The sequence below is a fragment of the Lepisosteus oculatus genome, chromosome 14, assembly GCF_040954835.1.
Source record: "Lepisosteus oculatus isolate fLepOcu1 chromosome 14, fLepOcu1.hap2, whole genome shotgun sequence".
Classification (NCBI taxonomy): Eukaryota; Metazoa; Chordata; class Actinopteri; order Semionotiformes; family Lepisosteidae; genus Lepisosteus; species Lepisosteus oculatus.
The window spans coordinates 42350315-42367175 of NC_090709.1; the positions used below are offsets into that span (position 1 = coordinate 42350315).

The 16861-nt window shown below is 47.7% G+C and overlaps 1 protein-coding gene across 3 annotated transcripts; it reads left to right on the top strand.

Annotated features, from left to right (window-relative positions):
* Positions 1 to 1930: 1930 nt before the first annotated feature.
* Positions 1931 to 16413, top strand: LOC138243281 (uncharacterized). Of its 3 annotated transcripts, none has more exons than XM_069198871.1 (4): positions 1931 to 2035; positions 10505 to 10750; positions 12212 to 12499; positions 13857 to 16413. In XM_069198871.1, exons 1-4 carry the CDS (start codon positions 1966 to 1968, stop codon positions 14084 to 14086), a joined length of 834 nt encoding a protein of 277 aa, XP_069054972.1. In that variant the 5' UTR covers positions 1931 to 1965; the 3' UTR covers positions 14087 to 16413. The 3 variants fall into 3 exon arrangements, with proteins under 3 accessions (XP_069054972.1, XP_069054971.1, XP_069054973.1); XM_069198870.1 differs by lacking the exon at positions 1931 to 2035 and adding an exon at positions 5702 to 5863; XM_069198872.1 differs by lacking the exon at positions 1931 to 2035 and adding an exon at positions 5705 to 5863 and having other exon boundaries at positions 13884 to 16413.
* Positions 16414 to 16861: the final 448 nt, after the last annotated feature.

A 16861-nucleotide genomic window follows, 5' to 3' on the forward strand; every position in this document is an offset into this window, starting at 1 on the left:
AGAAGAAAACCAGCAGGTTTCCAAAATGAATCACATCCTGTCCAGCAAACAGTCATTTAACTCTTTTGGATGCATATGAATAAATAGGTTGAACGGTTTAAAATGATTTGGGGCGGGGGCGGGGGTGGGGGGGGCAGCAGGGTGGCACAGTGTTGAGCACTGTGGGGCCCCGCCTGGGTTCGATTCCCGACCCAGGGGTGCTGTCCGGGGGGGAGTCTGCATGTTCTACCGCAGGGTTTTCCTCCCGCTCCTCCAGAGACGTGCTGGTAGATTGATCGGCTTTGGGAAAAGTGGCCGCAGGTCTGGGTGTGGGTGTGGGTGAGAGAGAGAGAGAGAGAGAGAGAGAGAGAGAGCATGTGTGTGTGTGAGTGTGTGTGTGCGAGTGCGCTTGTGTGAGTGTGAGTGTGCGAGTGCGCTTGTGTGAGTGTGTGCGAGTGTGTGCGACTGCGCTTGTGTGTGTGCGAGTGCGTGAGTACGAGTGAGCTTGTGTGTGCGAGTGCGTGAGTACGAGTGAGCTTGTGTGTGCGTGAGTGTGTGTGCACGAGTGAGCTTGTGTGTGCGAATGCGTGAGTGTGTGTGCACGAGTGAGCTTGTGTGTGCGAGTGTGTGAGTGTGTGTGCACGAGTGAGCTTGTGTGTGTGCGAGTGTGCGTGCGCGCTTGCGTGAGTGAGCTTGTGTGAGTGTGCGTGCGCTTGTGTGAGTGTGCGTGAGTGAGCTTGTGTGAGTGTGCGTGAGTGTGTGTGCACGAGTGAGCTTGTGTGCTTGCGTGAGTGAGCTTGTGTGAGTGTGCGTGCGCGCTTGCATGAGAGAGCTTGTGTGAGTGTGCGTGCGCGCTTGCGTGAGTGAGCTTGTGTGAGTGTGCGTGCGCTTGTGTGAGTGTGCGCGCGTGAGTGTGCATGCGTGAGTGAGCTTGTGTGAGTGTGTGTGCGCCAGCGTGCTTGTGCGTGCGTACGTGCCCTGCAATGGACTGACACCCTGTTCCCCCCTGGACGAAACAGTTAGGAAACGGACAGCTCAAAAGCACGAGTGAATTTCTCCGCTTAAAATCATTGTGGCACGGCGGCGCCGGCTTCGGTGCTCGGGGTGCTGTCTGTGTGGAGTTTGCATGTTCTCCCCCGGTCCCCCCCCCCGACGGGCTTCGAAGCGAATCCCTTTCATCTCCCTCCGCGGATCAGCAAGGGTCTAGCAGCCAAGAGAGCCAAATAAGCCACAGAGCCGAGTTCTCTCTGTTGTGGAAGTGAAATTGTGATGCCACCCGGGGGAACTCGTAAAACCTGCCTGCCAGCCCTGTCAGTTTGTGGCGGGCGGCCTCGCGTCACGCAAGAGGGGAACTTCCCCCCCGTGACGGAGATGGAAGCGCCGATCGCTCGAAAGTGCAGCACAGGGGGGGGGATCCCCCTTCGGCGAGACCCGCCGTGGAGCTGCAGCCCGAGCCCGAAATTCACAGGGCGGAGGAATTCAGGCGGGAGACTCCTGGACCGGGAGCAAAAGTATCCCCCCTAATGTATTAAACTTAAACATAAAGTGCACCTCAAAACCACACACACAGACACACAGAGAGAGGAGACTCCTGGACGAGGAGCAAAAGTATTCCCCTCTAACGTATCCAACTTAAACATAAAGTGCGCCTCAAACCACACACACACACACGAGGAAGTTCTGATGAGAATCTGTTCTTCATTCCGTGACCCACAGAACGCTCTCCTTTAAAACGGATCTGTCCCAGTTTTAGGTTTTTGTCAGCGACCGGTCCCGACTACCTGCCGTCCTCCACGATTTCAACAGGCTGACCCTCAATTGCGGTGGGTTGGGTGGGGTAATATTTTTCGTAAAAGCAATAAAAAAAAAGTTCCTTTGCTTTTTGAGACGTTTAGGGAGGACTCGTCGCACCAGTTAGTCAAAATATAAACCACACCTACAGAAACCTTAATAAGAAGCCACGACTACCGGACACACGCACGCCATATGTCTGTAAACACACAGATTAGAAATCGGTCGGAATATTCTCCTGACTCTGGGACTGGACCGTTTACAGGTAAAATCCCACGTTTCATCATTTCACCCAGTAGTCTTTTGCTGATTTGTTTTCTGATATTGGCAAACGAGTGTTGCAAATTAGCGCAGATCCCATCATAACCCACGGGACTGCCGCTGTGGACGAATTTGATTGCCTTTATCTCCCAGACGGGTGTTGGAACGCTTTATTAAGGGGTGCGTCTGCGTCACCTGCTGTCTGTTCATAACTCAGAAGTGAATTGCAACCCCGGTATATGTTATAATACGCAGCGTCCTTTACAAAAAGAGTCGTTGTAGCAGTGAACAACACAATTCACTTAAAAAAAAAACTCCTTTCTAACTTGCACAGTATGTAAAAAAATAATAATAACGATGCCTTTTGAGCAAGGGTCTCCCGATAAACCATTCGGTATGTGCGATTCTGTATATTCTAAAAAAAAAATTTGTGCCGCGGCTCTCCGTATGCGCACGCTGACACTCCTTCAAAAAACGACTCACTAAGAAGACGCTTTTAAAACACGCCGCCACACACAAAACAGAAAACACGCACAAACTTCCACAACATGACAGTTTTTTTTCTCTCTCTCTCTTTTTTGCGAACTTAACAGTCCTATACACATATAATACCGGTGTGGCTCCGTTACCGATTTTTTTTAAAAAAATCGATTTTCATTTTTTTAAGTTAAAAAGGAACAAATACATTTGCGAACATTTAGCAGGCTTTCCACGCAGAAGTATCAAGCCTCGCTTTCTCTGAATGTCGGCGTCACTTTGCGCCACTAATAGGTGCAGAAGTCTCATTACAGTACAATCAGCGCGCAGTTTTACTGAGCCTCCGTGAGTTCGGGGGCTACAAGCACGATTTCAACAAATATCCAGATACACTGATATATTTATATATTGATCAAGATCGAACGACCGCCGCTTGAGTTGGGATCTAAACCGCCCCCGTTGATTAACTAGAATTGATCGCGTTCAGTGGACGACCGAAGATCATCCCACCCGAATAACTGCATTCTTATTATTCAAAGCTGTCGAACTCCAAAAAAAAAAAAAAAAACACTTAGCAAAAAAAGGTACAACAGCACAAGCCGAAACTGGGCTGCTTCGGAGAAAACACCGCCAAAAATAAAAAGAAATCCCAAAATAGGTTATCAACGGAGAATCTATCGCAGTATGACTGTGCAGACTCTTCAGATAAACAGGTTTGGGCGTGTGCACCGCAATTATTAACGTTTCCTGGAACTCCCCTCAAAAAATGGTAGCTTTCTGACAAAGACCCTCAAATTCTGTCCCTTGTCGCAAACTCACCTGCACTGTTGTTCTGTCGTTCATATGTCGATATGAACGACAGAACAACGCTTCATCCACACGAACTACGAAAATACAGGAAGACCGAATCTGTTCGGTTGTTTTTTTTGTGTTATAATGGAAAGTTATTGAGGAAAAAAAAAGCGTTTTATCCTCAAAAATGTCGTTTAGGGACAGAGCTGTGCTGCAGAGGCAGCCGGATACTTACAACACAGTGTGAGAGCAACCCAGCTCGTCAAGGGCACGGGGTGTTTTAATCATGTTTCTCTCTACTGCTTGAAGAAGGGAGTGTGAGAAACTATTTTAACTGCTCTTCTTCGTTGAAAGCAAAAACCCATCAGGAACGGAAAATGACTGTTTCACCTGTCCCTGAAGTGCTGCGTCAGCTTAACAAAACGATCTAAAACAAGGTGCTCTCCCTGCTTGCTTTTGAATCAGCTTTCACTTCTCTGCACAGATGGGTGACGGCTTTTTCCCACATTGCAGTATGAATCCAGACTTAACTGGGGGAAGGAGAACACCTCTCCCGGCTCTTCTTCGAGAAAATTACACTACAGTTTTTTAAAACACAGTGTAATTACACGCAAACGTACCTATTGACGCACGCCCATGCCGAAACTAGCCGGACAACGAACCGACGCTGAGGTACCGAGTAGCAAAAAAAAATCCCAAACAACTAACGAATAGAAAATCAGAATGATTGATCGACGTGACTCCAGTGACATCCACCTCTATACGAGAAACGGTCCGCGTTTGTTTGTAGTGCGACACCTAGTGGCCTTGGGTGCTTCTGCTCTAAGCTCACTACGAGATCAAACGCTTTTCCCCAAATGTCCCAAGAGGATACAGAACTGGCATGTGAAACCAGTAGATCTTGACAGAAGACTAGTGTTCTGACTCAAATATTCGGCAATGCCGTACTGTGAGGTGAATTTGAAAACGATAGTGCCATGCATTATTGAATTAAAAAAAACTTCAACTTCGAATGTAAAATTCAGTGTTTGACATCATTTCCAGTGTTGTTTGTAGCTTTAGAAAGTAGACAGCTCACATTTGCCAGCAAGACTTTTTTCCTATCTTTCATATTGACAGCTGAGTTAATGCCCTGAAGTAATAATTGATAATAAGAATTGCTTACACTTCTATAGCGCTTTTCTGGACACTCCACTCAAAGCGCTTTACAGGTCATGGGGAATCCCACTACCACCACCAGTGCAGCCCCCACCTGGATGATGCGACGGCAGCCATAGTGCGCCAGAACGCTCCCCACACACCAGCTCTCAGTGGGGAGGAGAGCAGAGGGATGGAGCCAGTTCAGAGAGGGGGGTTATTAGGAGGCCATGATGGGTAAGGGCCAATGGGAAATTTGGCCAGGGTGCCTGGGTTACACCCCTGTTCTTTTCGAGAAACGCCCTGGGATTTTTAATGACCACAGAGAGAGTCAGGACCTCGGTTTGACGTCTCATCCGAAGTGCAAGCAATTATTATTAATTATTATTATTATTATTATGGCCTCCTAATAACCCCCCTCCCTGAACTGGGGGTTCATCCACAGCTTGGATGGACTGCGGCAAAAACATTCGAGTGCTTCTTCAAAACAAAGGCTTTGAATTCCATAATAGTGTGAGCTATTATTATTATAATTATTATTATTATTATTATTATTACTCAAACTATCACCATTTTGTTTGGGGTTTCTCATTAAAAGGGACATAGTTTCCATTAACGCGGGAGCTGTATCACTTGGACCTGAACTCTTTGTGCATCTGTGTGCATTACACCCTGTAGTAGCGTCTGTGCTTAATTTGAACTCTGAATCGGATACGCAAATCGGATAAGCACTCATTGCTGATAATGGTTTTTTTTTCCTATTAATTTTAACCTCTTAGGAGGGGAGTCTGAGATAGAGACGTTCAGTCATTTTTTTTAACCTATTAATTTTAAACTATTAGGGGGGGAGTCTGAGGTAGAGACGCTCGGTCGTGATCTTCCTTCTAATGTACAGTATGTCTGGAGGACCTCGGAGTAAAAGTGCGTCATTATATTTTACAGTATAATACGTGTAATACCGGAAGTAGTACCAATCCGGCAAAGAATCGCTGAGTTTTCACTAGGGCACCACGTGTTATCGTCCCTGCTAGAAACTGGAGAATTGCTTTTGATTCAGTGGGGTTTTGCACAAGCGTCTGCAGCAACCGATGCAGATAAACGGTAGATACAGAATCCTTATCTCCGTAACAGTCTGTCCGTGAGGTGAATTATCCCCACACAAAATACATGCCAAGGTCTGAGTGAGACAGTATCCTGACACCACACCCACCTTCCACCTCCCCCAGTTCAGTGAACGTTTTAGCGTGGGAAGTCATTTACGGACACGTGCCTCTCGGGTAGTCCACTTTAAGGTTGTTGTTGTTGTTGTGGTTTTTTAATTTGATCGGATTAAAAATGCCGTTTTGGGTCCTTTTAATCTGGGGCAGTTTGTGGTTTTCGTCCGCCGTCGACTCGCCGCTCAAGATGTCCGAGTTCCAGACAAAGGGTAGGTATGCAATTTAAACTTTAAACTTCTCGGGTTTAGCAATGCCGCATGCTTATGGCCACACTCGGGTGTACCGTCGGCGACGGTGTATTGTCGCACCTTTTGCAAAACTGCAGATTCCCGCTCTAAATCGTTCATGATCAATGTAAAGGAAGCTGTTTTTGTCACACGTGTTTTCTCCTCTTTGCTAAATCCAACTGATATTAAAGTTAGTGTTGTTGGTTTTTTTTTCCTGTACGCGAACTTGTCAGTTACACGGTTACAAAAGACGAGCTGCAATGAGATTTCGCTTATAAAGAGGGATTCTTTAGTTTTTGATTTAATCAAGATTTTTTTTTCCTCTAAAGTTAAACGGGTTGTAATAATTGTTTTCACGTTCTTAAAAATATAAAAAATATTTGGTACCGTCTATAAATTATAAAGAAAGATTTGTAATTTTTTTTTCATTCGGTCAATATTTTTTTTTTGTATTTAAAAGTATTTCAGGACAGTTTCTCTTGTTTCGTGTCAGTGAGGTAGAGACGGGAGAAAGCTCAGTAACGGGTATCTAAAATCGTGGAGTATTGTGCCAATCAGACCATCGGACTTCACAAAAGCACAGGAGAAATTGAACGAAAAAAAAAAACCTTGAATTGGTCTTAGACGGAAAATATTCTGGGCGCTAGGACTAGGACTGAATCGTCGTTATTCCTCACAAAATTAGTTTTATAAAACAACGTTTTTAAATCATGTGCTAAGTCACCTTTATGATCTGCTGCCCAGTTGGAATTCGTGCGATATATACTGTATATAGCTCTTACGTCCACTGAAATATCAGCCATACATTTCGAATTAAACAATAGTGTAATCACCGTTACAATAAAAAAAAAGTTAGAGAAAAAACCATACCTCAAGCGAAAAAAAAAGTTAACTAAATCGAGCATGTTCTAACGACAGCATTAACTCACCCTGGAGAGGGAGAATTCTTGACCACGATTTTTTCTCTCCGGTTTAAAATAACTTTTAAAAAAAAAAATCCTCAAACATCGACGTGTTATGTTCAAACCTCGGCGAGCCATTCTTTTAAATGTTGCGCGTCTTACTGAACTAGTTTCGGGGCTGAACAGTGGTTATCGTCTTGAAACCTCACGGCCGCGGGTTCAAATCTGTGTGAAGTTTATGTGCAGTCAGTAGATAGGTCATTTCTTGACAGGCTGAAGTTTTGCGGGTTTTGTTTTTTAGACTATGCAAACAATTCCCTTCTTTTCCAGATTCCTGTGTCGGTAAAAGCACAAAAAAGTCGCTCTCCCTGCCGCCTGTACAAACATGAGAGTAACACCCGGCAGAATATTAGGGTGGGAGAGACGTAATAAATAGAAATCTTTCAACGAGATCGTGCATTTGTAAGGTGTATGAAGTAAACAAACAACCCAAAAAAGGCTACAAAGTTTTACTGATTCAAAACAGGACGCCAGATTAGAGAACACCCCCCAAAACGGAAGGTATTTCTAACTAGTATTCATTAGTAGTTCAGGTGGGTAGCTGCGTCAGCAGGCGTAGGCTGCAAAGGAACAAGTAATAGGTTTATTCCATGCTGAAAAAAAGAAGAAAGAGAACACAACGTTTCGGCCGTGGAGCCTTCTTCAGGTGTGAAGAAGGCTCCACGGCCGAAACGTTGTGTTCTCTTTCTTCTTTTTTTCAGCATGGAATAAACCTATTACTTGTTCCTTAGTATTCCTTAGGATTAACAATAACGTTGAAGAATCACAGGAGGGGGTAAGATTTGGAGCCAGCAGGCCTGAGCATTTCAGCGTGTTTTTTGGGTGGTTTCCTGCGTCTGAACAGATTTATTTTATTTATTTTTTCATTAAATCGCCGGCTGGGAACAAGGGAGTCGACAGACAAGGGTTTATAAAGAGTCACAGGGCGCCATTTCTCCAGCTGAGCGCCCGCCTTCCCCAATTGGCGAGTTTGGACACGGGCTCTCTGAAGAAGTCGGTAAAATGAAGGGCGACGGGGAGTGTCCTGTCATGTTCAATGGATTTATTTTTTTTACTGTCTTCTGTCTTTCATTTCGTTACCTCCTCCCCTCTGCTGACAGTGCTTGCCACAGGGAAGGTTGTGGCGCTGTCTCATCGAAGTTGTTATTTCTGGAAAAAAAAACTCTCTTTTTGGAGGGCTGGGGGGGAGAGTCGTACTTTTTCAATGACGTTTTTGACCGGGGTGGGGTGGGGGGGTGTCTATATTTCTTTCTCTTTCTCCCCTCCTACCCTTATAATAAAACCTCGAAAACTCTTTATTTAAGCGCCTTGCCGAAACCCCCAGGGCGCTGCACGTAGCGATAGAGAAATACAGAAGATAAATTCGTAACATTTAAGGCTGGGCTGGAGTTCTGCCCCTCTTAAGTTCACGGGCTCCCTCCCTCGTCTCACAAAGAGGCAAGCTTGTCCAGACACCCACAGCTGGGTTTTGGTGGCAACAGCTCTCCTAGACTTGCTGAGAGTCTCTCCTTTTGGCAACACAAGATCTGGCTCCTGACTTTTGAGGCTCGACACGGAGCTGGCTCCGTGAGACATCTCTGAAGGCCTCCGTGTGTTTACACTCCCCGCCCGTAGGCTCGGTGCCCTCGGAGCGCCGAACCCAGGACAAAATGGCGGCGTTTCGGCGACCGTGCCCCTTTTCGCTACGCCTCGGAAAACGACCCTCGTCGAAACCGAACTCCAAACCCGACTTTCGACGAGGGCCTGTGTCCCGAGTCGTTTCCTACATTCTGTACCTCCGTTTTCGCCTATGTTGTTTGCTTTTCTTTGAAAATTTTGTTTTTGTCTTGCTCGCTGTCGCTATGTATCGAGTCCTCGGGTTTGCCGCAGCAGTACAAGTTCTTGTTGTTAAAAGGACAGGCAAACAGAGGAAAAAAGAATAAAGCATTCCCCCATATTAATATTATCATTGTTATTAATGACAACAATAATAATTGCTATTGTTAGCTAAATAATTATAAGATGCGGTGTATTGTTTTGGCGGCACCTGTAAAAGTAAATTCTCAAAGCGCTTTATAGGAAAAGTAAAAAAAAAAAGTTCAAAACAAACAAAAACGGTAACAAAGAGATACAATTAGCGCAAAGAAGCCGAGTAGAAGATGATGGGACACTGTCACTAGTTAAATAACAGCCTTTTTAAAGATGATCATTTATAATGCACCTTCGTAAACCCAAGGACACTGTACCCCGTGAGACAAAGAAAGTAAAGAAAAAAATACCGGGAAAAAAATATCTTTCTCCTCCCTACACTGATCCTAAACACTGCTGTCTCAGTCCTAGGCTGTACTCCTCGCTCACCTACGAATGCTGCTGAAGGTAGCTATACAACCACATTATTAAGTTTGCAGAGGATGCCACAGTTTAGATAAGATCACTTTATTGGACCTATGCAGTTTCTTGCATTAAGAATTTGTCTTTTTGCAGACCCCAGCTTGCTCTCCATGAGACACACAGACTGGGAGAGAAGCTGGGGGTCAGGGCATAGGGGCACCCATTTATACGGCGCCCCTGGAGCAGTTGGGGTGAAGGGCCTCGCTCAGGGGCCCAACAGAGTAGGATTCCTCTTTGCCGGCTGCGGGATTTGAACCGGCAAACCCTTCCAGCCCCAGGCGCAGAGCCTGAGCCACAGAGCAGTACTGCCACGTGGGAACGAGATGTACTACAAAGGGTTGTGGCAGCGGCACAGAGGATCATGGGATGCGATTGACCATCCGTCGTCGGTGAGGCCCACACCATCCGCTGTCACGATAAAGCCCAGTCCATCCTTCTGGATCCCAACCACCCCCGGCTACAAACTGTCCCCCCCCCCCTGCGTCGTGGCACGGACCACCAGACTCAAGATCAGCTTCTATCCTCCTGCAGTGCCCATCCTCAACAGCTCACTGCCGGGCCTCAGACTCAGTGCACCACTGCACTACTGTATACACTTTCTTGCAGGTGTTTTTTTTCCCCCTTCGCTACGACGTATTGATTGTTCCGATTTCTTATTATTAGGTTCGTAACGTACCGCCCATGTCCTAAGAGATCCATGCAAATAAGAATTGTAATTTACATACAGCACAGCCATGTCACCCTGCAGCTCTCAACTGGCAGCCCCCCCCACTGAAGCTCAGCAGGTGTGAGCCTGGTCAGTACCTGGAGGGGGAGACCTCCTGGGAAAAACTAAGGTTGCTGCTGGGAGAGGTGTTAGTGGGGCCAGCAGGGGGCGCTCTCACCCTGCGGTCTGTGTGGGTCCTAATGCCCCAGTATAGTGACGGGGGACGCTGGGCTGTAACGGCCGCCGACTGTCGGGTGAGACGTCAAACCGAGGTCCTGACTCTCAGTGGTCATGACAGATCCCCGGGCGTTTCTTGAGAAGAGCTTATCCCAGTGTCCGGGCCAAATTCCACCCCCCCCACCCCTCTGGCCCTTACTGTGGCCTCCAAATCGTGTGATTGGCTTGCACTGGCCCTGCGATGGACTGACGTCCCACCCAGGTGGTAGCCTGCCACGCGCTCGTCGCTGGCCGGGTAGGCTCCTGCTTCCCGCTACACCGGCAGGTCTCAAGTGGTGGGGCAGATGACATGACACGACATGTACATACGGCAATAACCTCCCTGTTACCCCCCCCCCCTCTCCACAGGCAGTCTGACGCTGTGCTACGGCCACCCCCTGAAGCTCCCCTTACCCCCCGGCAGCCAGGAGGTCGAGATCAGAACGGCGGGCCTCAACGCCACCCTCCGCCTGGCCAGGCTGCGGCCGGGCTGCGGGTTCGAAGTGTGGGACGGGAGGCTGCTGAGACGCAGCTTGACGTGGGCGGACGCCGGGCTGTACACGGTCTGGGCGCGGGACGACCGGGGTTTGAGGACCACGCGGGTGGAAGTCAAGGGTGAGGCTGGGGCCGCGTTGGCGAAATGAACCGATTTCGCTGCTGTTAACCCACCCCTGGGATGACAACTGGACCTTCCATCCAGTTCAGATCCAGCAGCCATCTCACCCTGCAACTCCCAACTGGCAGCCCCCCCCACTGGAGCTCAGCAGGTGTGAGCCTGGTCAGTACCTGGAGGGGAGACTCCTGGGAAAAACTAAGGCTGCTGCTGGAGGAGGTGTTCGTGGGGCCAGCAGGGGGCGCTCTCACCCTGCGGTCCGTGTGGGTCCTAATGCCCCAGTATAGTGACGGGGACACTGGACTGTAAACAGGCGCCGTCCTTCGGATGAGATGTAAAACCGAGGTCCTGACTCTCTGTGGTCATTAAAAATCCCAGGGTGTTTCTCGAAAAGAGTAGGGGTGTAACCCCGGCGTCCTGGCCAAATTTCCCATTGGCCCTCACCCATCATGGCCTCCTAATAACCCCCCTCTCTGAACTGGCTTCATCTCTCTGCTCTCCTCCCCACTGAGAGCTGGTGTGTGGGGAGCGTTCTGGCGCACTATGGCTGCCGTCGCATCATCCAGGTGGGGGCTGCACACTGGTGGCGGTAGTGGGATTCCCCCTGACCTGTAAAGCGCTTTGAGTGGAGTGTCCTGAAAAAGCACTGAACTAGTGTAAGCAATTAAAGGAGAACTGCCCTACTATTTTTATGTTTCGGGGTTTGAAAAAATCAGCACTGATGAGCTCATTTCACACAACAATAAAAGCGAGATGTGCACAGTACCTTGTAAAACCTCAAATTTACATCACAAAACAGACTGAATCTCCAGAGACAGATTACAGTGTGACACTGTAAGCAAGCAGGATTGTGGATCCGTCTCTTTGAATCCTATCGGAATCCTGCTCTCAACTTCCTGACGGTTGTGCTGATAAATACAGTACTACCTACTCCTTAACTCCTTAACTCCTACTCCATATCTGTGGCGAAATGCCTGCTGCACCACCTGTCGTCGTATTATTACAGCCGTCATTACGGGGACTAGGGAGCAGGAAGGGCCTCTTCACGTCGCGGTTCTGTGGCGAGACCAGGGGCTTGCGGCAGTGCAGCGACTTACAGCGCTTTCACGATTTTTAAATCCACAAGTTCCAAAGGTGTACGTTTTTTCTATACCATCAATTAATTTATTTTGCGAGCAAGATTGAATAACTTGTCGGCAGATGGGACTGGTCACGCTGGCCGTAATGCCAGTCCATCACAGGGAACACAAACACAAACACAAACACCAGGGCCAATTTTTCCCAGAAGCCAATTCACCAATGTGTATTTGGACTGGGGGAGGAAACTCCCATGAACACTGGGAGACCACTCAAACTCCACACAGACAGCACCCACGGTCCGGAATTGAACCCAGGGCCCCCAGCGCTGTGAGGCACCAACACCCACCTGCTTTTTTGCAATTTAGTTTGTTTATTTCTTCCAGGTTGTACGGTCAACGTCACCCTGCAGCCTGGCGCCAACCTGTCTGTCCCCCTCTACGCCGCCACGGAGGTGGAGGTGCTGTTTGAGCCCGTGGGGGAGGGGAACGTGACCTCCGTTTACGCGATGGAGAGAGGGCAGGCTGTCTGTCACCAGCAGTACCGTCGGCGCATCCTGGTCGATGACGAGACCCTGACTCTGGCGGGGGTGACCCGAGCTGACCAGGGCGAATACAGAGTGAAAGACACACGGACCAACTTCGTCCTGAGCCGCGTCATAGTCACCGTCCAAGGTAAGAGGACCCTACTGTTGGGGGGAAAAAAACGACCGTAGTGACATTGCGCAATGCGTGAGCAAAATTGAACATCAGAAGATTAGAAAAAGAGTGGTACACTTGGATATAATAATAATAATAATAATAATAATAATTGCTTACACTTATATAGCGCTTTTCTGGACACTCCACTCAAAGCGCTGTACAGGTCATGGGGAATCCCACTACCACCACCAGTGTGCAGCTCCCACCTGGATGATGCGACGGCAGCCATAGTGCGCCAGAACGCTCCCCACACAGCAGCTCTCAGTGGGGAGGAGAGCAGAGTGATGAAGCCAGTTCAGAGAGGGGGGTTATTAAGAGGTCATGACTGGTAAGGGCCAATGGGAAATTTGGCCAGGACGCCGGGGTTACACCCCTACTCTTTTCGAGAAATGCTCTGGGATTTTTAATGACCACAGAGAGTCAGGACCTCGGTTTTACGTCTCATCCGAAGGACGGCACCTGTTTACGGTATAGTGTCCCCGTCACTATACTGGGGCATTAGGACCCACACAGACCGCAGGGTGAGCGCCCCCTGCTGGCCCCACTAACACCTCTTCCAGCAGCAGCCTTAGTTTTTCCCAGGAGTCTCCCCTCCAGGTACTGACCAGGCTCACACCTGCTGAGCTCCAGTGGGGGGGGCTGCCAGTTGTGATTGCAGAGTGATATGGCTGCTGGCATTGAATTAGTACATAACTCCGAATCTTGCCATCTTTTTCAAAGTTCAATTTGCATGCATGATCGCCAATTCATTCCTAAAATGTTCAAGATTGTGTCCAAATCTACAGTAAAGGTAATGCTCTAAGGATTTCGAGCAGGGAGCTGCCTCAGCCTGCGTAGGCTGAAAAGGAACAGCTTAAGGCTTATTCCACGCTGACAAGAAAATAATAAGGACACCAATGTGCAGGACCCACCTGGCAGAATGCTTCTCTATAATAATAATTCTCAATAATAATTATATTATCGCTTATACTTATATAGCGCTTTTCTGGACACTCCACTCAAAGCGCTTGACAGGTCATGGGGAATCCCACTACCGCCACCAGTGTGCAGCCCCACCTGGATGATGCGATGGCAGCCATAGTGCGCCAGAACGCTCCCCACACACCAGCTCTCAGTGGGGAGGAGAGCAGAGTGATGGAGCCAGTTCAGAGAGGGGGGGTTATTAGGAGGCCATGATGGGTAAAGGTCAGGGTGGGGAGATCTAGGGTCCTCATTTGTCATTCTGTGCGGATCTGTCCACTATATAACCGGTTCTCATTACTGCGGCGGCAGGAAGGTTGCCATGGAGATGACTTTGGAGAGCAGCAGTGGGAACCCTAACACGCTGTAGGCCCGACCTGTCTCTCCGTCTTTCCAGAAGAGTCTCCGGCGCCTGAGCGTGGACCAGCCGATCGGCGCCAGCACCTAGGGGTCCTTCTGCTATTTTTCCCACCACCCGTGCTCCTGGGCGCCTTCTACGTAACGAAGACGCTGCGAAACGGCAGACGGCGGGCGCAAGGTGGCGAACTCCGCAATTCCACTGGAGAGGGCTCGTTTCCACAGGGCAGGCCCAGTCTCTGATTGTGTTTACCACAGCGTCCGCCATTTCAAGAACACTGTGAACTGTAGGTTATGTAGGTCGTTTTATTTCACTAAGTTTCCTTTGTTTTTTGGTTTGTTTTTTTTTAAAAGGTGCTTTGTTATTTCTCATTTTCATACGTCTCCTATGGTCCTCATGCTTTTCCCTCATTTCTATTGATTTCTTTTTCAAGCAACCGTTGAGGTTGTATGACTGCGTTTTCCCTAATTTTAAGATTGTATTTTTTTCCCCCACTTGGTTTGGAAAAGCGCTTTCAGCTGCTATCTGTACGAAAGGTGCTCAATAATTAATAATAATAATAATAATAATACTAAACTTTTTTTATAATGAAGTGTTTGTATGTCTGGATATATCGATACCATAGAGTCTGTAAGATCCGCCTACTTCTCCGACCTCATCGAAAATCACCATAACAACCCCCAGACATCTCTTCTCCACCAGCCTGCTCAAGCCAAACTGCCCCACCACCTTACCTGCCTCATCGCAACTTTGCAACACATTCTTAAATTTCTTTAGCTCCAGGATCGACAACATCCGGCATCACATTCTCTCCACTGGGCCTATCATTTCCATACCTCCTCCCTCCTTCTCCAACGTTTCTGGTTCCCTGCTCTCCAGCTTCTCCCCTCTTGACTCTGCATCCCTCAGTAAACTGGTTTCACACATGAAATCCACCCCCTCTATATTAGATCCCATTCCCACCACTTTATTTCAGTGCTGTTTCTCTTCTCTCTGTCCCATTGTCCTCAATATTTTACATGAATCCTTGAGCACTGGCGTTGTACCAACAGGCCTCAAAACTGCTGCCATTACCCCCATGCCAGAAAAGCCTAACATGGCTCTGGACAACCGAAACAATTTTCGCCCCATCTCCAACTTACCCTTTCTTGCTAAAATCCTAGAACGTGCTGTCACACTTCAGTTGCATAACCACCTCATGACAAACAACCTTTTCGAACCCCTCCAATCTGGCTTCCATCAGCTTCACAGCACAGAAACTGCCTTGGTCAAAGTCACTAACGATCTGCTAATAGCTTCTGATTCTGGTTCTCTTTCTAAACTCATCCTTCTTGATCTCAGTGCTGCTTTTGACACTGTTGACCATGACATCTGACTTTCTCGTCTTGAGACTGTGTTTGGAGTTTCCGACGCCGCTCTCAAATGGCTCAAATCTTACCTCACTGATCGCTGTCACTTTGTCTTTCTTGATGGTTATAGGTCTGAAATTGGTCTTGTTAAGTCTGGTGTTCCTCAGGGCTCAATACTGGGTCCCCAACTTTTCAGCATTTACATATTCCTACTTGGTCAGCTTTTAAGATCACATGGCCTCAGCTATCATTTCTACGCTGATGATACTCAAATATACATCCATTCCATGACACAAATAGAATAGACAGCCACATCAAATTACATCTCTGACATAAGAATTGTGACCATTCTGAAGTCATGCTTATTGGCACCCCCCCATCAACTTCGTAAAGCCAATCCTGTAACCCTATCTGTAGATGGTTCTGTACTTGAGCTTCAGTCTAAAATTGAATTGATTCTGGCTTAACATTCGACCCACATGTGCAGCATATTGTTAAAAACATCTTTCACCTCAGAAACATCGCTAGACTACGCCCTGTGTTATCACTAACTGTGGCTGAAAAGCTGCTCAACACATTTGTCTATCCCGAATTGACTACTGTAATGCTCTACTCGCTGGGGTATCTAAATCCACATTGACCCAAGTGCAGTATGTGCAAAATTCGGCGGCCAGACTCCCGACCAGGTCTAGTGCAAGTGATCACATTACTCCTATCCTGGAGTCCCTGCACTGGCTTCCGGTCAAGTTTTGTGTCAACTTCAAAATCCTCCTGCTCACCTATAAGACTCTGCATGGCTTGGCCCCTCAGTACCTGTCTGAGCTATCATTGCCCTACTCCCCACCTCGCAATCTTCGCTCTTCTAATTCTGCCCTCCTTACTGTCCCCCCAAGCCCGTCTACACTCTAGGGGTGACAGGACCTTCTCCTGTTATACCCCCAAGCTCTGGAACTCTCTGCCCAAGGATATCAGAGAGTCACCTTCTCCAAACTCCTTCAAATCCAGACTCAAAACATTTTCTTTTAGAAGAGCCTTTACTGAACTGGTTCTGTTCTTTACCCCTCAGCTCCTACTGTATTTAGCACCCCCATCTGCTGTCTCTTCTGCCTGTTCTCATAGTGTTCATCTTGTGTATTTTTAATTGTTTATTTTTAATTGTTGTTGTCATTCTGAGAAGCCACCTTTAAAGGTGCTATATAAAATAAAGTTTATTATTATTATGAGTTGTATTACATTCTTCAACTTTTCTTGAATAAAATACTTCGAAACGCTGGGGCCATGTCTTGTCATGCACACTATAAAAATTAGTTGTTTTTTTTTACAGCTCAGTTGTAACTTTTTGAACCCTTGTCCTGCCTGCTATTTTAGTGAGCTGCCAGCAGGTGGCATAACTAACAACTGCTTTTCACCCAGGCGATGAGTGTCGGTCATATGAAAGGCAGACTCTGCCTTGTGGTGAAAAAATAGCAGTTTTAGATAAGCCACCACTTTTTCCAACAACTTGAAATCAATACAGGCTTGCTGGAGGGGTTACTGGAGTCTATCCCAGCAAGCAACACCCTGCCCTGAATGGGATGCCAGTCTGTCTCGGTACCTGGAGGGTAGACCTCCTGGGAAAAACTAAGGTTGCTGCTGGGAGAGGTGTTGGTGGGGCCAGCAGGGGGCGCT